At 42.0% G+C, this 22498-nt stretch overlaps 2 protein-coding genes across 3 annotated transcripts in view; one reads left to right on the top strand and one right to left on the bottom strand.

The window, feature by feature from the left end:
* Positions 1-3860: 3860 nt before the first annotated feature.
* LOC148000972 (uncharacterized) lies at positions 3861-6981 on the bottom strand. Its single transcript, XM_087587108.1, has one exon. The coding sequence runs from the start codon at positions 6979-6981 to the stop codon at positions 6604-6606; it is 378 nt and encodes a 125-aa protein (XP_087443234.1). The 3' UTR covers positions 3861-6603.
* Positions 6713-22498, top strand: part of Xpo4 (exportin 4) — a 90973-nt gene continuing 75187 nt past the window's right edge. Inside the window, exon 1 of one of the 2 annotated variants that reach the window (XM_087585255.1) lies at positions 6713-7072. Coding sequence is in view for 1 of the 2 variants with exons in the window: in NM_001395629.1 (NP_001382558.1) it covers positions 7004-7072 (69 nt within the window). In the remaining variant the exon portion in view is untranslated. The remainder of the gene's footprint in view (positions 7073-22498) is intronic. The other variant, NM_001395629.1, reaches the window with a different exon arrangement.

Raw genomic sequence — 22498 nt, 5'->3', positions numbered from 1 at the left:
GGGAGAAAGAGAGGCAGGGAGAGGGAGAGAGGAAGAGAGGGAGGGGGAGAAAGAGAGGCAGGGAGAGGGAGAGAGGAAGAGAGGGAGGGGGAGAAAGAGAGGCAGGGAGAGGGAGAGAGAGGGGAGGAGGGGGAGGGAGGGGAAGAGGGGGAGAGAGGGGGAGAGGGAGAAAGAGGGAAGGAGGGGAAGAAGAGGGGGGAGGGAGATAGAGAGGGGAAGGAGGGAGGGAAGAAGGGAGGGAGGGAGGGAGGGAGGGAGAGAGAGAGAGAGAGAGAGAGAGAGAGAGAGAGAGAGAGAACAGCAGCAGAGTGAGGATATTTCTGGGGAAGGAGGAGCAGCCAGATGGTAACAGGTTCACAGGAATGGCCATGATGAAGGCGAACAAATGAGAACAAAGTGCAATGACGATGAAATATAAATTCATCAAATTAGAGATATTACAACCGGCACCAATGAAATCCAAACAGTAGAGGATGCTGTTGCTATGCTTTTGGGAGGGAGATTTGCATTTATTTCAAAGGCCTATCAAATTTCTCGGCATGTTGTTTCCTTGAAAATGAAGGCAGTTAAGCAAGCTGCTTGGAAACTGCAGTTTTTTTCCCTAGTGATTTCTTTTTATGTCTCTGCTTTCTTGGAAGGTATTGTTAATACTACACATCACTTAGAAACAAGACATAGTTTGTTACTTCTTTATTATGTTCAAGTTGTCATTAAGTGCCACCTCTCTTCCAGGCTGAAGACATCACAAAAATAGCTCAACACTCTTAAATGGCATAGCCTGTCTTTTACAGACTATGAGCAATGTGTTTACTTGCGTCATGTTAAAGCGACAAAATGATGGTGGGCAAAGTTATTCTGAAGCATTATTCTGAGTATCTTCTGACACACATCGAATGGCTGGAATTGAAGCCTATGTGTTTGCAAAACCTATGGGGGTGTAGTGCGTATAGAAGTTGATTACAAATTTTGGTATGTCAAGAGAATAAAGCAAGTAGGATTATCTGCTTTGGTTCCATACTTAGGCCATTGCTATTTACTTTTCAAATTTTAATTTTTGTACCATTTAACTAACCTCCAGGCTCTGGACCTTTGGAGAAAGAATTAACACAAAGAAAGAATAGATAATTGCTTCAAATCCAACTCTTCATCCTGAATAAAGATAAGGATTGTTCTGATTAGTTTTATGTTGACTTGATACAAGCTAATGTCATTTGAGAAGAGGGACTCAGTTGAAAAAAATTGCCTCCATAAGTTTGGGCTGTACCGGCACCTGTAGGGCATTTTCTTTATTAGTGGTCAATGCGGGAGGGCCAAGCTCATTGTGAGAGGTATAAATCATGGGCTGGTGGGCCTGTGTGCTATAAAAGAAAGCAGTCTGAACAAGCCACGAGGAGCAAGCCAGTAAGCAGCACCCCTCCATGGTCTCTGCATCAGCTGCTGCCTCCAGCTTCCTGCCTAGACTGTCTTTAATGATGAACTGTGATGTGGAATGTAGGTTGATGTCCTTATGTAGGTGAAGGCATACACAAGCTAAAATAAGGCCTGGCATTGGATGAGAAGGAAGGGAGGAGGGAACAAAGTTTTAGAAGAAAAGGGAGAAGAGAAAGGGGCAGAGACAACATGGAGGCAGATGTAAAAGATCTATCCTCATGCATCTCTACATAGATACAGGTTGTTATAAATATTTCTTAAGGGATGGATTTCTATAGGTCAATTTATCTAATGTAGGTGGGTAGTTTATGTCTTTATCATTTGGTTGTGAGTTTATTGTGTGGATGTCTTATGGACTGAGAATTTAAGATATAAATCTGATTTTTTAAAGATTTATTTATTTTATGTATGTGAGTACACTGTTGCTGTCCTCAGACACACCAGAAGAGGCATCAGATCCTATTACAGATGGTTGTGAGCCACAATGTGGTTGCTGGGCTTTGAACTCAGGACCTTTGGAAGAGCAGTCAGTGCTCTTAACCACTGAGCCATCTCTCCAGCCCATAAATCTGATTGTTAACTTACAGTTTATTGAGTCATGATTTCACCGGGTAGTTGGAAGTTTTTACCTTAATTACCGGGGGGGGGGGCAGTTGCTGGGAGTGTGGGCAGAGTCCGTGGCGGGGAGCCATGATAGGCCAGCCCCATGCTGGACTTCTAGAGCTCAGATTTTACCGGAACCGTAGAGTATGCGGCTAGTAGAGAGCCACAAGGAGAGATACTAACTAGAGATAAATTATGATTACTTCCATATGGCCCTCTGGTGACAGAACTAACTGTAGAAACCAGTGTGGCAAGGTGCCACACTGGAACGGCTCGAGGACCGCCTGAGTCTAAGAATACTTGGGGGCAGCGTGGCGCCACTGAGATAAAGTACCACACAGTGCCATGTGGCCCAACGGTTCTGGCGCTAGTGCTAGCTTGGGATAAAAGGTTACCCATTTTTTTTTTTTTTTTTTTTTGGTTCTTTTTTTCGGAGCTGGGGACCGAACCCAGGGCCTTGTGCTTCCTAGGTAAGCGCTCTACCACTGAGCTAAATCCCCAGCCCCAAGGTTACCCATTTTTAAACATTTACTGCAACAGTGGAAGTGTTAGAAAAATTAGCCCTTCCCTTCCCAAGTTGCATTTTTTTCTACTTTTATTTATTTACTCTCCATTAGTTTAGATCCGGGATGGGTACAGCATCACACGGATTCCGTGTCCAGTGGCCTTTGCAGGAAGGTTGCTTCGGAATTTGGCATGGACCATGCCACTGTTTCTGTGGGCCTGAGTTACTTTTGCCCAGATCACTCTGGTTTTGTTTGGTTTGCCTCCAGGAGTCACTGTATTGTTTTTACTTTGTACACATAAGCACACCTCTTGCCTAAGTAGAACTCAGTTTCATCTCGGCCATAAACGCCTTCAATTTTAAGAACAGCCGTGCATTCTCTTTGGTTCCGGAGGCCTCGCTTGTAGCCAGCAAAAATGGCCTTGCACCACAGCCTTCCAGACATACTTGTTTTTTTTTAGAAGTCCTGTTCCCAGCAGGCCTCCAAGGGCGCCAATATGGCGGAAAGAGCCCCAAGTTGCATTTGGTTGTGGTGTTTCATCACAGCAACAGAACTTTGAGATAGGACAGTCAGACAAGGTGCTTGGAATAGTCTTTGATAAGAAGACTGGAGGGTTAGGGGTTGTAGCTCAGTGGTTCAGCACTTGCCTAGGACGTGTAAGACTTTGGAGGTGATCCCAGGCAAGACAAGAAAACAACAAAACAAGTCTCAAAGTGGAACTTGAGTTTTGTTGTGAGAAAAGTAAGATGTGAATCTTTTCTAGAGGCAGGGATCCTGCCATGAGTGAGGAATAGGGTTCTAGGTAGAATGCTCGCCTTGTGCTAGGCCCTGGGTTTGAGTCTGTGTAGTGTGAAGAGAATGACCTCATTGGGTTACATATTTGAATGCTTAGCTACCAAGAAGGATTAGGAGGTGGAGGACTGTTGGAGTAGGTCTGGCTTTGTTGGAAGAAGTGTGTCATCTGGGGTGGGCTTGAAGTTTTAAAAGCTCATACCAGGCTCACTCTATCTCCCTGCCTGCTGTCCGTGGGTCAGGATGTGATTCTCGGCTACTTCTCTAACAATATGCCTGCCTGCCTGCCGTTGCCATGCTCTCCACCATGATGGTAATGGACTCAACTCTGAAACTGTAAGTCAGCCCTCAATTACATAGTTTTTTCTTTCTATAATGTACTTATTTTTATGTGCACTGGTGTTTTGTCTATGCATGTTTATGTGAGGGTATTGTATTCTAGAAGTACTGAAAGACCCCCGGAGCGGGGAGACCCTCACTCAAGTCTCGGGATGATGCGACCCCCCAAGAACTCACGAGAGACCGATCTTGATGCAATCACATGAGGTTTATTGATAGGGACAACAGAAACCAGTGCACTGGGGTCGAGACTCGTATCCCACACAGGGGTAGAGGAGTTCGACCTCGAATGGTTGGAAGAAGGGGTATTTAAAGGAAAACCCATACCGAATCACAAGGAAGAACCTCCTGCTTCTCATGATTGTTCTTTAAGATTTTAATCTAACTTTATGGTTAACCAGTTCCTGCTACTATGGTCAGCTGCTATTATGGTTAGCTAGTTCCTGGAACAAAGTGGCTGAACCAGCTGGTGCAATTACTCTTTCTGTGATCAGCTAGTTCCTGGAACAGGCAGTTCCAGGGCCTGCTTTTGGCTTTAACTTTTGTCTAGGGGGCAATTTTAAACTTTTTCCTTTCCGTACAAACAGCTGTGAGCTGTCATGTGGGTGCTGGGAATTCAATCTGGGTTCTCTAAAAGAGCAGTTAGTGCTCTTAACCACTGAGCCATCTATCTCTTCAGCCCCACATACTTTCCTTTCTAAGACTTGCCTCGGTCATGGTGTCTCCTCATAGCAATAGAGCAGTGACTATGACTAAGACAGTGTTCCAGCACTGCAAAACGTTTATAAGTAAAATCTCAATCTTCTTCGAGTATTCAAGCACGTCAGTGACCAGTCTTAAAAACTGGGTAACACAATGGCAGAATATGTAACTTTTTTTGAAAAGATTTATTTATTTATTATATATAAGTACACTGTAGCTGTCTTCAGACACACCAGAAGAGGCATCAGATCTCATTACAGATGGTTGTGAGCCATCATGTGGTTGCTGGGATTTGAACTCAGGACCGCTGGAAGAGCTGTCAGTGCTCTTAAGAGCTGACAGTGCTCTTAACCATTAAGCCATCTCTCCAGCCCTAAATGTAACTTTTACTGGCCAACTGTAATTGTTATCTTGGAGGCTTACTGCTGAATAAACATCTTTTCTAGCTCTTTCTTTCTGAACTCTGGCTGGCTGGTTCAACTCTGCTGTTTTGGCCCAAACTCCTCTTCAAGCTTACAGATTAAAATGGTTTCTTAGCCTGACTGAAGTGCTCTGATTGGCCTCAAACTAACTCTGGCAATCTGTTCCAAACTTCTGCCTCCTTCTTATTCCCCGGCTCCTTCTGTCTTCTCCCTGCAACCTTAAAGAAACATAAACACAGTCCTAAAACCTAACTGAGAAGTGTACAAGAGCGAAAACATCATGAGACATATATGCAATATTAGAAAGTAGGAGAAGAGATAAAAATATTACTTACAGAGTGGATAGTTTTGTTTTATTTGAATGTGCATTGGTGCTTTGCCCTTATGCACCTGCCTTTGCACATCAACCATTAATCAAGAAACTGCCCCACAAATTTGCTCACAGGCTAATTTGATGCAAGTAATATTTCAGTTAAGACCCCTTCCCCTGTGTGTCCAGTTGATAAAAACCAACCAATACAGTGTATGTTATGGCTGTATGGAGGAGGACAAGGTTGCAGAGGTCAGAGGGCAGCTTTACAGTCAGTTCTCTCTATCTGCTGTGCATTTAGGACTGAAGTTAGGTCCTCACCCTAGTACTTCAAGCTCTTTATCTGCTGAGCCAATTGGCTGGCCCAGGTTCACAAAAATCTTAACAGGAAAAACACCATTAACAGCATTTTAACCAACTTTGCCATCTGGCAATGAAATGAAAGGCACTTTACTTCTCAAGCACTAAAACATATCACTAATTTACTCTCTCAAAACTACAGATGTGAAAAAACTCCAAACCAAACAAACAAAAACCAAAATACAACTGGTCATGCCTTTAATGCCAGCACAGAGGAGGCAGAGGCAGGTGGATCTTTGTGTTTGAGGCTGGCCTGGTCTACAGCGTGAATAGAAAAGTCCTGTTTTTGTTTTTGTTTAAAAGGCTCCGAGGGTGGGTGGGGTGAAGAGAAGAAATTACATCTGTTTCAATAGTGATGCAATTCTGGGGGCTAGATGGCTTACTGGTTAAAAGCACTGGCTGCAACTCCAGGGGACTCAGGGTCAATTCCCAGCACCCACAGGCAGCTTTCAACTGTCTATAACTCCAGTTCCCGGGGATCTGACACTCTCACACAGACATGCACACAAAACTCCAATGCACATAAAGTTAAAAATAAATCATTTAAAAATTAATGCAATTCTATTTCTGAGACACAAAACCTCAAAAGCGGGCTGGGTAGACTTACAAATCTCTGGGAAAACCAGGAAGACTTCAACAGAAGGAACTCACAAACGTGGATTTACCCCCAGAAAGCAGAACAGGCGATCAACAAAACTCAGAAAAGGAAGATGTCAGGTCGAAACAATAAAATGCTTCAACTAGACTACCTCTTTTGAACATTGAACTAGCTAAATGCCAGGTTCACCTCCCTGGACGTAGACTTACAAAAACAAAACCCTAAAGAACGGGAGAGAAGACAGCGCGTTGCAGTTACTGCAACGCACCTTTTCTCGCAGATTCTGTACTTAGCATTGCTATTATAACTTCTGAAGCACAAAGCTGTCGACAGCTGAGCTCTTACTGGATTCAGGAAGCCAGGTGATTAAGGAGAGGATTTCAATCAAGAAAACCAGGCGAGCCACCCTCGGATGCCCCTTCCTCACAGCAGAAGGAACCACGGAGCAGGAGGCACGAAACGCTGATTCTGGCCGTAGGCGCACCTTTAGGAGAGCGCTTCCAAGGCTAAGAAATCCTGCTCCACGATGGACAGCCTACGCTAGCGAAAAGAGCACGGCAGGACAGCCGCACCGTAACCGGCAGCTACAGGGCTGCGCGGCTTGGATCCAGGACCGCGCGGCCCGCACGCAGCAGGGAACCACGCATGCGCAGAGCCCAGAGCCGCGCGGGATGCCCGGCCACGGCTGACAGAGCCAACCGCCCGGCCTCGCCCGGTGCCGGCTGCCGCCGCTCTCATTCCAGCGCCGCGACCGGGATCACGCTTGTCTCCTCTCAGCTGCTCAGGACTCGGCGGTCCCGTCAGGCCGCTGAGGGCGCGACGCCGACGGCGGCTGCGACAGCCCCGGAGGCGCGAGAGGCGCCGGGGTCGCAGCGGCGATTGGCCGGCTGCGGCGCCTGCTCCCATAATGCAGCGCATGGCGCGTCATTGAAGAGAGACCATGATGGCGGCGGCGCTGGGGCCCCCAGAAGTGATCGCTCAGCTGGAGAACGCGGCCAAAGTTCTGATGGTGAGGACGCCGGGCCGGGAGAACCGCGGGATCAGTGGGACTCCGGCTGGCTCTCCCGGGTCAGGCCTGCTGTCCGCTGGGTTGGTGGCCGGGAAGGGCCTTGGGATGAACCCTGAAGTGGAGATGGTGGTGGCGTGGCGTAGGTTTCTCCATCCTACTTTCCTCCTTCTTGGTTCTTTACTTTCTAGTGCTGTGTACTTCCCTGACCGCCTTGTTTCTCAGCCTGGCATTGGGGTGTAGTGGTGTAAGATGGAGAGTTTCCTGTGCCCCCAGCTTCGCTTTATACCGCGCTGGACAGACTGGGTAGCAGAGCAAGCAAGGCACGGGATGAACCCCGCAGGACTTGGGTCAGGGAACATTCTTGGGACTGTGTGCATGACGCTGGGGAGTTGATTCTGTTAGGGGAGGGATGGCATAGTCTGGGTGCTGTTAGCAACCCTGGTTCCCTTGTGCACCGGGTCCCCTAGCTCTTTGCCTGACATGCAGGCAGTTCTGGGTAACCGCAGCAGGCGGCACGTGGACGGACCGGCAGGAGGGAGGGAGGCTAATCTTTAGGACCAAGGTCGTTGGGGCAAAACTTGGTTCAAGACTGAGCTCCTTGTGGGTTTCGCGTTTTGGAAAACTGACTCTGTGGTACTCATTAGCTGAAGTCTTAACAACTACCACTAAATAGTTTGATGAAGGTGTTTGAGCAGGACGAGTCCGAATTATAAACAATATTCTACACAGGGAGCAAAAGTAAGGATAAACTATGTTCAGTTACTCAATAAACTGTGTGTCTTAATGCTTGCTGGCTCAGCTTGATTTCTTTCTTTCATTCATTTTTTTTTTTGGTTGTAAATTATATGACGACTGCATTTGTAGATTTTTTTTTTAACGTAGAGGTTTATTACTTGAAATGACTTAGACTTTTTAACAACTTTTCCCCACATCTTTTTTTTTTTTTTTTTTTCCGGAGCTGAGGACCGAACCCAGGGCCTTGTGCTTGCTAGGCAAGCGCTCTACCACTGTGCTAAATCCCCAACCCGACTTTTTAACAACTAAATGCAGCCAGATTTTTTTTTTTAATCTGAACTTTATTACTTTAAGGGTAGTGTTAAGGATTGTTCTGGAGCATCATATTTAGATATTTTAGTTAAGACCTGGAGAGACGGCTCAGTAGTTAAGAGTACATGCTGCTCTTCCAGAGGACCTGAGCAGTTTCCCAGGACCTATGTCTGGTTCAGCCAATTTGTAACTCCAGTTCCAGGGGCATCTGCACTGACATGCATGTACCCATATTCATAATTAAAATTAATGTTAAAACATTTAAAAAACAATATTTGAGCCAATTCCAGAGTAGTTATTAGTACTACCCATTAAGTTTTGTCTTCACATACAATGTCAGATGCTTTGGCTTTTAGAAAGTGAGAAGAGGGGCTGGGAAGTTGGCTCAGGGGTTAAAGAGCACTTGTCCCTTTAGCCAGGACCTTGCTCAGTACACGTGATTTACAACGGTCCCTGACTCCAGTTTCAGAGTATCTGATGACCTCCTCAGGCCATGCAGATAAAACACATAAATCTTTTAAAAGTATGGAGTAAAAACTTAAGTTTAATAAAAGTTTACCAAAATCCTCAAATACAGCACCCCTGAAAATACCAGATTTCCTAGGGGATAGGGTACTGTTTTTAATTAGATTCTGGATCCAAAGAACAGTGCTCCAGTGTTTAAGTTGATAGGTCAGTTGATGGTGTTTAGCATTAGCCTGATGGAACTTAGTATTTGTGATTGGCAATGTATCGTTTCTCTTCCTGGTAAGGCTAATTTTTATCAACTGTTTAGAGATGGGTAAGAAAAATGATACTACTGTTGTGTTGAGTGCTAGAGTTTGGGTTCTATATTATGAGGCCTGTAGTAGCTTTGCACTGTCGAGAGAAACAGGTTCAAAGCAGTAGGTCACGAGAAATGTAGTGATGAAACTGATCCATTGCTTAGTTCACCAGATTCCCATTTCAGAATTTAGAATTCAGGCTAGGTTAGAACTCATTATGTTTGTAGCCCATGCTGGCCTTGACATTTTTGTGGTCCTGCTTCAGGCTTCAGTGCTGCATCACAGGCATGAGCTACAATCCTATCACTTTTTTTAAAAAAGATTTATTTATGTGAATACACTGTCGGCTGTCTTTGTTCACACCAGAAGAGGGCATCAGATCCCATTACAGATGGTTGTGAGCCACCATGTGGTTGCTGGGAATTGAACTCAGGACCTCTGGAAGAGCAGTCGGTGCTCCTAACTGCTGAGCCATCTCTCCAGCCCAGTCCTATAAATTTTTAACTGTTAATTTTTAGTTCAACATGTTATTTCTTTTTTTTTTTTTTTTTTTTTTTTTTTTTTTTTTTTTCGGAGCTGGGGACCGAACCCAGGGCCTTGCGCTTCCTAGGCAAGCGCTCTACCACTGAGCTAAATCCCCAACCCCCAACATGTTATTTCTTAATATGGTCCTTTTAAGGTTATGGAGTAAGATGTCAAGCACGAAGTATTATAACAGACCTATAGGGTGACAGATATATATAAAAGCTTAGTGAAATGGGTCACTGGGTAAAGGTTCTTGCCACCAAGCCTGTGTATGACCTGAGTTGGATCCCCAAAACCACGTGGTAGGAAAAAGATTTTTGTCTGAAAGGTATTAATAGGGGATGTTTTCTGTAAACACTGCTTGCTAGGAAATACATTTAAAGGTAGATGAGCTAGAATGGTCAAGGGCTATTGTAAGTTAGTCATGATAACCAAGTAAAGTTAGATAACTTTCTGAAAACCTTGTGGAAATGGGAAGCTGTTGTTTTGTTTTGAGACGGTCTTATTTTGTAATCTCAGCTAGCTTGGAATGCCCTGGGTAGATAAGTGGCCTGCCTCTGCCTCCAAGTGCTGGAATTAAAGTGTATACCACTGCACTCAATGGGGGAAAAGGGTTTTGTGTTGAGACAGGGCCTGTCCTGGAACTTGCTCTGTGGTCCATTCTAGCCTTGAATTTTCTGTCTCCTTGCCTCAGCCTCCTGAGTGCTAGGGTTATAGGTATGTACCACCTTGCCTGGAGAAGTATTTAAATACACGTCCCAAATTTGCTTGAGGATGGTAGCTGTTTTACAGAGTAAAACCAGTGCTAATATCCTATGCTAACATTCTCTTCATTGAGAGCTTTTTTGGCTTCAAATTTAATCATATTACCTAAATGTAGTCTTAAAACTTGATATCGAAAATACATATTATATCACAAATTATAGCAAAAATACTGGACTGTATTATTTTAAAGTAAATCAATATACAAATATTTCTCACCCCATTTCCTCTTCTTATGTAATCTGCACAACAGTTTAAATATTTTCCTTTTCCACTGGCTTTTACAATACATTTTATGGTTTTTCCTACTTTATTTATTCATTCATTTTTTTCATCAATGATGATATACTATGAGAATTATCCCTGACTTGTCCTAGCAATACCATTCTGAACAGTAACAACTCAAGCTATACAGAAGTATGGACTATGAGGGCAATTACAAATTCCCTGAGCTGTTCCTGCCACTCTTCAGCAATGGCTGTTTCTCCAGTCTCCATGTGGAACATCTCTAGCATTAGAAAAACATACATACAGGCCTACCTGCTATGGTAGCTAGAGCACTTAGGAAGCAGAAGAAGGAGAATCTCTGTGTTGGGACTAGTCTAGAGAGTTCTAGGACAGCCAAGGCTACAATGTAGGAGGACCCTGTTCCTAAGAACTAAAATAAAAAAACAGCAAACAAAAAATATATCAGGAAGAATACCCAAGAACTTAACCAAGAAAATAACCAAGAACTTTTTTGTTTTTAATTTTAAGACAGGGTCTCTATACAATCCTGTCCTGTCCTGTCCTGGAACTCACTACATAGACTAGGCTCACCTTGAACTTAACAGAGATCCACCTGCCTCTGCTTCCCAAGTAAGTGGTGGGATTAAAGGCATGCACCACCACACCTGTCCACCAAGAATATTTTTAAAGCAAAAATGAAGGGTCTTCAGACTCGACATGCCACTTACTAAAGTGTGCATAGAAACTACACTAACTGAACTGTGGGTGCACCGGCATGGAAGGAGTAGAATGTTGTAACAGGATTATCCAAAGCAAGTAATACGCTGGCGCTTTAAACCGTCAACATGAGGGGAATAGACTCTGCTGGTAGAAGTATAAAATAGGACAAATTATGATAAAAGGTTTGCATTGAGTTCCAGAAGCCTTAAAAATTCGTAAATTTTTTTCTCCTGCATTTATTCAGTCTATACAAGTAAACTGGTATTCTATGATAGTTAATGAAATTTTATGGAATTAAAAAATGTAGATCTGGGGGGAGGGGAGAAAAAAAGAAAAAATGTAGATCTAATAATATGCAGTGGGTGTTTTTTGAGGGGAGGGCACAGTTTGAGACCAGATCATTTTATGTAGCCCTGGATAGATCAGGCTGTTGCAGATTCACAGAGATCTCTGTGTGCCACCACGCCCAGCCTGATTTTTTTTTTTAGATTTATTTATTTATTTATTTATTTATTTATTTATATGAGTACAGTGTCACTGTGTTCAGACACACCAGAAGAGGGCATCAGACCCCATTACAGATGGTTGTGAGCCACCATGTGGTTGCTGGGATTTGAACTCAGGACCTCTGGAAGAGCAGTCAGTGCTCTTAACCACTGAGCCATCTCTCCAGCCCGATTTTTTTTTTTTTTTTAAATGGAAGGATCTGAGTGGACATGGAAAGATGTTCAAGTGAGGTAGAGGTACAGAAAAGAATTTGTCCCATTTTGGTTTCTTTAAAAAATACAAAATCGGGGCTGGGGATTTAGCTCAGTGGTAGAGCGCTTACCTAGGAAGCACAAGGCCCTGGGTTCGGTCCCCAGCTCCGAAAAAAAGAACCAAAAAAAAAAAAAAAAATACAAAATCTAGCAGAATATGGTAGTTCATGCCTTTAATCTCAGCACTTTGGGAGGTGGAGACAGGCTGGATCTCTGAGTTTGAGGTCAGCCTGGTCTGCCACTGCAAGCAGTAGTTCCAACCTTAGTGCTGTGGCTGTCTAATACATGTTATGGTGACTATTTTCATTGCTGCTTCATAACTAATTTTGCTACTGTTATGAATTGTAATGCAAATATCTGATATGTAAAAGGGTCATTCAACCCTTCAAGGGGTCTGGAACCACAGGCTGAGAACCACTGACAGTTCTGGGTCAGCCAAAGCTACATAGTGATACCCGGTCTCAAAAACCAAAAGAAAAGAAAAGAAGAGGAAGACGAGGAGGAGGAGGAAGAAGAAGAGGGGGAGGAGGAAGAAGATGACTGTGACCACTTGCATGTATTTGGGTCTCCATAGAACAGCACTGGAAGGTCTGCACTAAATTGTTCAGGATGGGAGTGGAGTGTGATTGATGTCGCAAGAGCCCCCAATTTCTGTTTTAATATATAATTTGAAATTTTTATAGTATAAAACATTACTTGAATCTACATGCTCTTAACTGCTATACTATCTCTTTAGCCCCCCCAGAATTAATTTTTTTAGTTGATAATTGTATGGGGGGGGGGACCAGGTGATGCTTAAATACATGCATTCATGTACATATATATTCTGTAATACTCAAATCAAGGTCTTTTATCCTAAAGAAAATTAGAAGTGTGTCATATTTTACACTAAGGCTGGGTTTGTAGTGTTGCATTTGTAGGTCAGGTTATTCTGTTTCCACAGATTTGTGTAATTGCCACTAGCTTAGCATAATATTGTCAACAAAATGCCTTTCAAGTGAGGAAAAGTTAATAGAAAGAAGATAGGGACTTATTCTGTATTCAGTTGTAATTGTGAGAAAAGTTAGGTCATCTCTAAATAACAATATTTTAGAGTAGAGCCTTTCAAAGTTTAGACTGTACAATCAGTCTTGGAGTGAGTGTAAAAATCCCAGATTCGATTGCCCTGTGTAGAGAAGCCCTGATGAAGTACAGTATTTCATTCTATATCCTGGTCTGTAGATCTGAAGACTCAGCAGACTTGTTGGCCCTGCTTTACATTCCTGCTGTGAAGCTAGTCCCACCAAGAGTCTTCTTTTCCTACCAGGGCTGGCTACGTAATTTGCAGGGCCCAGAGCAAATGGAAATGTTAAAGAGGAGATTGAGAGTGCTGCTGAAGGTCGCAAGTGCAAAGCATTTTCTTGTTAAATCTTTTATTATGAAGCAGGTGGCAGGAGATGGCTTAGTTGGTGAAGTGCACACTGGGCAAACACGAGGACCTCTCCATTCAGTTTCCCAAAAGCCAGAGACAGAAGTGCATGTCTGTAACTTAGCACTGGGGAGACGCAAACAAGCAGTCCCTGGAGCTTGTTTCCCAGCCAGTTTCAACAGTTGACGAGTTCTGGGTTCAAATAGACCTTGTCTCAAACAGGACAAGATGGAAAGCGGTAGAGGAAAACATCACCCTCTGGTCTCCACAAAACACCTGTGCGTGTGCATTAAGAAGAATACACTATGCACATGTATGTAATAGTAATTATGAGTAAGATCAGTCACAGGACATGGTATTTTGACATCACGATGTTTAAAAAATAATTACTACTATTAACTTTATATGTAAGGGTGTTTTGCCTATATGTATGTCTATGCACCGTTTGCATGCTGAGGTCAAAAAAGAGTGTCAGATTCCCTAGAACTGGAGTTTAAATAAGATTGTGAGCCACCTTATTGAGAATTGAACCTGGGTCCTTTGGAAGAGCAGTCAGTATTCTTTACACTGAGGCATATCTCCAGGCCTCATGGTTTTTATATAATATAGTTGATGTGATGTCTTGATTGGTCATGTCTTTCTATAAATGTATTAATTTCTTTTTGGTTGTATTTTGTTGTTTTCTTTTGAGGTAAGATATCACTATGTAGTCTTTCTGGCTAGCCTGGAACACAGAACTCTAGAGATACATGTGCCATGTGTTTTCAAAATTCTTTTCGCAAGTTCATCTTGAGAGTTGAAAGTGGCATCAGTGGCTCTTGCCAAACATCACTGCAGTTTTCTTCTTTCAGAAAGATATTTCTGCTGTGTGTCTGTTAGTACAGCTGCTGCATTTTAAAGGTAGTAACAGCGCAGCTTTCTAGTTAATTATTTTGAAGTATTAAGCACGTTTAGAGCTGATGATTCTTGCAGATTTTTATAAAATTTTTAACTATACAAATCAGTCTTATGTAAGTTTGAATTTAGTTTAGATGTAAATGTACGTAGTCTTTTTGTTTTTCTTCTGACAGCTGTTATTGGTAGAAGTCATATAGTACATTCTTAGAGAGTCACTACATGAGTTATAGAATTAAAAGTCCCTGATTATATATCTTGCTGTTTTATCTTCAGTTATAAGAAAATAATTTTGAACTTCTTCCTCATTAGAAATTAGGTCAGGTAAAATATCACCATAGGCCGGTGGGATAGCTACAGTGGTAGAGCTCTTACCCAGTGTGTATGAGGCCCTGTGTTTAAAACTAATTTCTCCATTTCTAAGCTTTTAGTTACTTGCTTTTTTTGGTGGAAATGCAAAACCAGTGTTTGTAAACTGAAGAATTCTAGTGATTCCTTGAAGTGATTAATTCTCTTTGTTCTATAATTTATTGACCCAAGTTCACCGAGTGTGGGTGACAGTTCCTGTCCAGGCGCTCAGGTTTTAGTTAGGGGTAGGGAGTAGGGTTAGGCCCTGGTGATAGATAGGCAAGATGGTTTCCCACTGTAGGTTCCTGCATAGTCTGTGTATGAAGTACCCTAGCATTTCACTGTTGCCAGTCAGTCCTAGGTCTCACCTCAGCCACCCGAGAGACCTTGGTCCCCCAGTTTACTCTGAAGTGTATACACACATAGTTGGTCACCATCTGTTTTAACAATTCATACATCTTGTTGTCTGTTGGGCTTTGCTTAGAAAACACAAGTTCCTAAGCACTTCAGGACATCAATAGTGATGAAAGTGGGGCCCTGTGTGACTGTATAGAATGCCCGCCCCTGAAGCCTGCTTGGCTCTTGCATTACGGAGCCATCCATCTGTCACCACTGATTGGCTCTCTTCCAGAGCCTTATTTATCTCTGTTCAGTTGACTTAAGATGCCCCTCTCTGACTTTTGCCTACTTAACACTTTATTTCTCTGTTCCTGTAGTTTATTTTGGTCTAGACTAATGAATGCTTGTTTGTGTCCCCCCTCCTCCCTCCCCCACTTTGGTAATGTTTTTAAGCATGCAGTGATGCACACTGTGACTGTTGATGACTGCTGCAGCTGGCACAAAGCCCCTGCAGCATTAAGGGGTCGTGTGAATTGCTAACTCACTTTCATCCTGCAGCATCAAACTTATGGAGGTCACATCATGTGCATTTGATAGTCATTTGAAGGGGGAAATATTTGAGCAGAGTACTGTAGGGGAAGGCAGATAGTGCTGTGAGAGAGTCTGGAGACAGACTTCGCAGGTTTGAACAGTTCCATTTTTCATCCAAAGGGCAACAGCAGGCTTTGGATAAGGTACTCACTTGCCACGCTTTCTTAGAGCCCTTCTCCTTCTGCCAATCTCTCTGACCCTCCACTTTTCTCAGTTCTTGCTGTTTTCCATCCCAACACAAGGCATTTCATAAACAGTTCATTCTGCCTAAAGAGTGTTCTTAGCTTTTCAGGGAAGCCTTTGTTGACCTGGAAGGTAAGATTCACCTTTTCTATACTGACCTACGTTCAGAACTGCCTATGTGTTATTTGATCAATACTGGTCTCCCTTGTTAGACTTAATATTTTTAGTTTGGACTTTTCTTTGAGGTTGATGTCTAGCACCTGGTACAAAGTTTGTCTTAGAGTAGTTGCTTTAGGATATGTTAATGAAGAAAAAAGTAATTAAATGCAGAAGGGAGTAGGATGTTGTGACCCGGAGGAAACAGGCAACTGTGGCCTGTACTAAGTCCTTTTTGTTTCCATAATTACCTTGAGTTTGCTCATTGGTGGGACTTAGGAGTTGTGGAAAGTAGTGAGATTCTGAACAAGGTTGGGGTAGGGAATATATTAATTTTAATTTTTTTAATGCCAAAATAACTAATGAAGGAGAAATGACTCTGTGTGTGTGTGTGTGTGTGTGTGTGTGTGTGTGTGTGTGTGTGTGTGTGTATACATATATTTGGGGAAGGTGAGAACTAATTCATCGAGCAGGCTTAGACTTTGTTTTCTCAACGTTCATCTTAAAAATTAATAAAAACTTTATTGTAATCTATAATATAGCCATGTTTTGGGCTAGAGAGATGGCTTAGCAGCTAAGAGCGTTGACTACTCTTCCAGAGGTCCTGAGTTCAAATCCCAGCAACTGCATGATGACTTACAACATCTGTATTGGGATCTGATGCCTTCTTCCGGTGTGTCTGAAGACAGCTACAGTGTACTCATATACGTAAAGTAAATAAATATTTAAAAAAATATAGCCATAGGTTTTTTTTGTTGTTGTTGTTGTTGTTGTTGTTTTTTTTTTCCTTTTTTTCGAAGCTGGGGATCGAACCCAGGGCCTTGCGCTTGCTAGGCAAGCGCTCTACCACTGAGCTAAATCCCCAACCCCAATATAGCCATGTTTAATTATGAAGTTATTTACTTTCACTATCAGGTGTCATCGTAGAAAAGTCACACTATGTATGTGTGTGTGTATGTGCGCGTGTGTGTAAAAGTACAAGTTGAAAATGTATTGAAGCTATGGGAATTAAAAGGCAGTATAATAAGGTCTAGAATGTCTGTTTTTGTTTGTTTTGTTAACAGTGATGGCTTATTTAGCAAGTTAGTTAGCCATGGTATCTGTTTCTCAACTATAGTAGGGTAATGAATGGGACTGGAGACTTGGCTGAGTGGCTAAAAACAGGCACGCTCTTGAAGAGGACCTAACTTCAGGTCCCGGCACCTATGTTAAGTGACTCACTACCTCCTTTAACTTCAGCCCTAGGGGAATCCTATACCTCTGGCTTCCAAGGGTACTTGTACTCACATACACACCCACACAGAGACATGATTACAATTGAAATAAATCTTACAAAATTAAAAAACAGGGAATAAAGCAAAATTGTCTAGTAAGTTTTTTCACTGCTCTGATAAACCTGTGTTTTCATCTTAACATTTTATAATTTATAATTAACATTTATAAGTTTTGTGTTTCAGTTTTAAAACTTAAGTTCTCCTATATATAAAGTGAGTTTATTACTTTGTACAATGTATATAAAGATCTGGTTTTGTTTCTTTCTTTTTTTTTTTTTTTAGATTTATTATTTATTTCTTGTTTGTGAGTACACTGTAGCTGTCTTCAGACACACCAGAAAAGGGCATCAGATCCCATTACAGATGGTTGTGAGCCACCATGTGGTTGCTGGGAATTGAACTCAGGATCTTTGGAAGAGCAGCCAGTGCTCTTAACCACTGAACCATCTCACCAGACCCTGGTTTTATTTCTTTAAGATATCTAATTATTACTGTTCCACCGCCAATTCAACTTTCCCTCATTGATGTGTCTTACTTTGGTCTGTAGCTGGGGAATCTCTCTGCTCTTCTGTTTTCCTTTTGCTTCTTGGGGTGGAGGGAGGTACGTGTGTTAAAATCTTTGCTCGAAGGCTAAGTTTTAACCATTCATTCTTTCAGAAGTGTCTGCTGCTTTGGCAAGCTTCTCCTTATCCTTTTTCAAAATTCTACTCTGCCCTTTTCATGTAGTTAAGATTGTACACCTGTAGAAACCTTGCTGAGATTTTTTTTTTTTTTAATTTCCTGTTATTCCCTTTCCCGGTTTCCGGGCAAACATCCCCCTAATCTCTCCCCCTCCCCTTCTTTATGGGTGTTCCCCTCCCCATCCTCCCCCCATTGCCGCCCTCCCCTCAACAATCTAGTTCACTGGGGGTTCAGTCTTAGCAGAACCCAGGGCTTCCCCTTCCACTGGTGCTCTTACTAGGATATTCATTGCTACCCATGAGGTCAGAGTCCAGGGTCAGTCCATGTATAGTCTTTAGGTAGTGGCTTAGTCCCTGGAAGCTCTGGTTGCTTGGCACTGTTGTACATATGGGGTCTCAAGCCCCTTCAAGCTCTTCCAGTTCTTTCTCTGATTCCTTCAACGGGGGTCCTATTCTCAGTTCAGTGGTTTGCTGCTGGCATTCACCTCTGTATTTGCTGTATTCTGGCTGTGTCTCTCAGGAGAAATCTACATCCGGCTCCTGTCTGCCTGCACTTCTTTGCTTCATCCATCTTGTCTAATTGGGTGGCTATATATGTATGGGCCACATGTGGGGCAGGCTCTGAATGGGTGTTCCTTCTGTGTCTGTTTTAATCTTTGCCTCTCTATTCCCTGCCAAGGGTATTCTTGTTCCCCTTTTAAAGAAGGAGTGAAGCATTCAGATTTTGATCATCCGTCTTGAGTTTCATTTGTTCTAGGCATCTAGGGTAATTCAAGCATTTGGGCTAATAGCCACTTATCGATGAGTGCATACCATGTGTGTTTTTCTGTGATTGGGTTACCTCACTCAGGATGATATTTTCCAGTTCCAACCATTTGCCTACGAATTTCATAAAGTCATTGTTTTTGATAGCTGAGTAATATTCCATTGTGTAGATGTACCACATTTTCTATATCCATTTCTCTGTTGAAGGGCATCTGGGTTCTTTCCAGCTTCTGGCTATTATAAATAAGGCTGCGATGAACATAGTGGAGCACGTGTCTTTTTTATATGTTGGGGCATCTTTTGGGTATATGCCCAAGAGAGGTATAGCTGGATCCTCAGGCAGTTCAATGTCCAATTTTCTGAGGAACCTCCAGACTGATTTCCAGGATGGTTGTACCAGTCTGCAATCCCACCAACAATGGAGGAGTGTTCCTCTTTCTCCGCATCCTCGCCAGCATCTGCCGTCACCTGAGTTTTTGATCTTAGCCATTCTCACTGGTGTGAGGTGAAATCTCAGGGTTGTTTTGATTTGCATTTCCCTTTCACCTAAAGATGTTGAACATTTCTTTAGGTGTTTCTCAGCCATTCGTTATTCCTCAGCTGTGAATTCTTTGTTTAGCTCTGAACCCCATTTTTTAATAGGGTTATTTGTCTCCCTGCGGTCTAACTTCTTGAGTTCTTTGTATATTTTGGATATAAGGCCTCTATCTGTTGTAGGATTGGTAAAGATCTTTTCCCAATCTGTCGGTTGTCGTTTTGTCCTAACCACAGTGTCCTTTGCCTTACAGAAGCTTTGCAGTTTTATGAGATCCCATTTTTCGATTCTTGATCTTAGAGCATAAGCCATTGGTGTTTTGTTCAGGAAATTTTTTCCAGTGCCCATGTGTTCCAGATGCTTCCCTAGTTTTTCTATTAGTTTGAGTGTATCTGGTTTGATGTGGAGGTCCTTGATCCACTTGGACTTAAGCTTTGTACAGGGTGATAAGCATGGATCGATCTGCATTCTTCTACATGTTGACCTCCAGTTGAACCAGCACCATTTGCTGAAAATGCTATCTTTTTTCCATTTGATGGTTTTGGCTCCCTAGTCAAAAATCAAGTGCCCATAGGTGTGTGGGTTCATTTCTGGGTCTTCAATTCTGTTCCATTGGTCTATCTGTCTGTCTCTGTACCAATACCATGCAGTTTTTATCACTATTGCTCTGAAATACTGCTTGAGTTCAGGGATAGTGATTCCCCCTGAAGTCCTTTTATTGTTGAGGATAGTTTTAGCTATCCTGGGTTTTTTGTTATTCCAGATGAATTTGCAAATTGTTCTGTCTAACTCTTTGAAGAATTGGATTGGTATTTTGATGGGGATTGCATTGAATCTGTAGATCGCTTTTGGTAAAATGGCCATTTTTACTATATTAATCCTGCCAATCCATGAGCATGGGAGATCTTTCCATCTTCTGAGGTCTTCTTCAATTTCTTTCTTCAGAGTCTTGAAGTTCTTATTGTACAAATCTTTTACTTGCTTGGTTAAAGTCACACCGAGGTACTTTATATTATTTGGGTCTATTATGAAGGGTGTCGTTTCCCTAATTTCTTTCTCGGCTTGTTTCTCTTTTGTGTAGAGGAAGGCTACTGATTTATTTGAGTTAATTTTATACCCAGCCACTTTGCTGAAGTTGTTTATCAGCTTTAGTAGTTCTCTGGTGGAACTTTTGGGATCACTTAAATATACTATCATATCATCTGCAAATAGTGATATTTTGACTTCTTCTTTTCCGATCTGTATCCCCTTGACCTCCTTTTGTTGTCTGATTGCTCTGGCTAGAACTTCAAGAACTATATTGAATAAGTAGGGAGAGAGTGGGCAGCCTTGTATAGTCCCTGATTTTAGTGGGATTACTTCAAGTTTCTCTCCATTTAGTTTAATGTTAGCAACTTGTTTGCTGTATATGGCTTTTACTATGTTTGGGTATGGGCCTTGAATTCCTATTCTTTCCAGGACTTTTATCATGAAGGGGTGTTGAATTTTGTCAAATGCTTTCTCAGCATCTAATGAAATGATCATGTGGTTTTGTTCTTTCAGTTTGTTTATATAATGGATCACATTGATGGTTTTCCATATATTAAACCATCCCTGCATGCCTGGGATGAAGCCTACTTGATCATGGTGGATGATTGTTTTGATGTGCTCTTGGATTCGGTTTGCCAGAATTTTATTGAGTATTTTTGCGTCGATATTCATAAGGGAAATTGGTCTGAAGTTCTCTTTCTTTGTTGGGTCTTTGTGTGGTTTAGGTATAAGAGTAATTGTGGCTTCGTAGAAGGTATTCGGTAGTGATCCATCTGTTTCAATTTTGTGGAATAGTTTGGATAGAATTGGTATGAGGTCTTCTATGAAGGTCTGATAGAATTCTGCACTAAACCCATCTGGACCTGGGCTCTTTTTGGTTGGGAGACCTTTAATGACTGCTTCTATTTCCTTAGGAGCTATGGGGTTGTTTAACTGGTTTATCTGTTCCTGATTTAACTTCGGTACCTGATATCTGTCTAGGAAATTGTCCATTTCCTGCAGATTTTCAAGTTTTGTTGAATATAGGCTTTTATAGTAAGATCTGATGATTTTTTGAATTTCCTCTGAATCTGTAGTTATGTCTCCCTTTTCGTTTCTGATTTTGTTAATTTGGACACACTCTCTGTGTCCTCTCGTTAATCTGGCTAAGGGTTTATCTATCTTGTTGATTTTCTCAAAGAACCAACTTTTGGTTCTGTTGATTCTTTCTATGGTCCTTTTTGTTTCTACTTGATTGATTTCAGCTCTGAGTTTGATTATTTCCTGCCTTCTACTCCTCCTGGGTGTATTTGCTTCTTTTTGTTCTAGAGCTTTGAGGTGTGCTGTCAAGCTGCTGACATATGCTCCCTCCTGTTTCTTTCTGCAGGCACTCAGCGCTATGAGTTTTCCTCTTAGCACAGCTTTCATTGTGTCCCATAAGTTTGGGTATGTTGTACCTTCATTTTCATTAAATTCTAAAAAGTCTTTAATTTTCTTTCTTCCTTGACCAGGTTATCGTTGAGTAGAGCATTGTTCAATTTCCACGTATATGTGGGCATTCTTCCCTTATTGTTATTGAAGACCAGTTTTAGGCTGTGGTGGTCTGATAGCACGCATGGGATTATTTCTATCTTTCTGTACCTGTTGAGGCCCATTTTTTGACCAATTATGTGGTCAATTTTGGAGAAAGTACCATGAGGAGCTGAGAAGAATGTATATCCTTTTGCTTTAGGGTAGAATGTTCTATAAATATCTGTTAAGTCCATTTGGCTCATGACTTCTCTTAGTCTGTCTACGTCTCTGTTTAATTTCTGTTTCCATGATCTGTCCATTGATGAGAGTGGGTTGTTGAAATCTTCTACTATTATTGTGTGAGGTGCTATGTGTGTTTTGAGCTTTAGTAAGGTTTCTTTTACGTATGTAGGTGCCCTTGTATTTGGGGCATGGATATTTAGGATTGAGAGTTCATCTTGGTGGATTTTTCCTTTGATGAATATGAAGTGTTCTTCCATATCTTTTTTGATGACTTTTAGTTGAAAAATGAGTTTATTTGATATTAGAATGGCTACTCCAGCTTGCTTCTTCCGACCATTTGCTTGGAAAGTTGTTTTCCAGCCTTTCACTCTGAGGTAGTGTCTGTCTTTGTCTCTGAGGTGTGTTTCCTGTAGGCAGCAGAATGCAGGTTCCTCATTGCGTATCCAGTTTGTTAATCTATGTCTTTTTATTGGGGAGTTTAGGCCATTGATGTTGAGAGATATTAAGGAATAGTGATTATTGCTTCCTGTTATATTCATATTTGTGTGCTTTTCTTCTCTTTGTTTTGTTGCCAAGACGATTAGTTTCTTGCTTCTTCTAGGGTATAGCTTGCCTCCTTATGTTGGGCTTTACCATTTATTATCCTTTGTAGTGCTGGATTTGTAGAAAGATATTGTGTAAATTTG

The sequence above is a fragment of the Rattus norvegicus genome, chromosome 15 (genome assembly GCF_021556685.1).
Source record: "Rattus norvegicus strain SHRSP/BbbUtx chromosome 15, alternate assembly SHRSP_T2T, whole genome shotgun sequence".
Lineage (NCBI taxonomy): Eukaryota > Metazoa > Chordata > Mammalia > Rodentia > Muridae > Rattus > Rattus norvegicus.
Note: the sequence above shows the minus strand (reverse complement) of the source record. Positions and strands in the feature narration are given on the sequence as shown.

What these genes read in the sequence shown, in the direction of transcription:
- LOC148000972 (XM_087587108.1), bottom strand. Translation starts at nt 6,981, where the DNA reads ATGCGCTGCATTATGGGAGCAGGCGCCGCAGCCGGCCAATCGCCGCTG.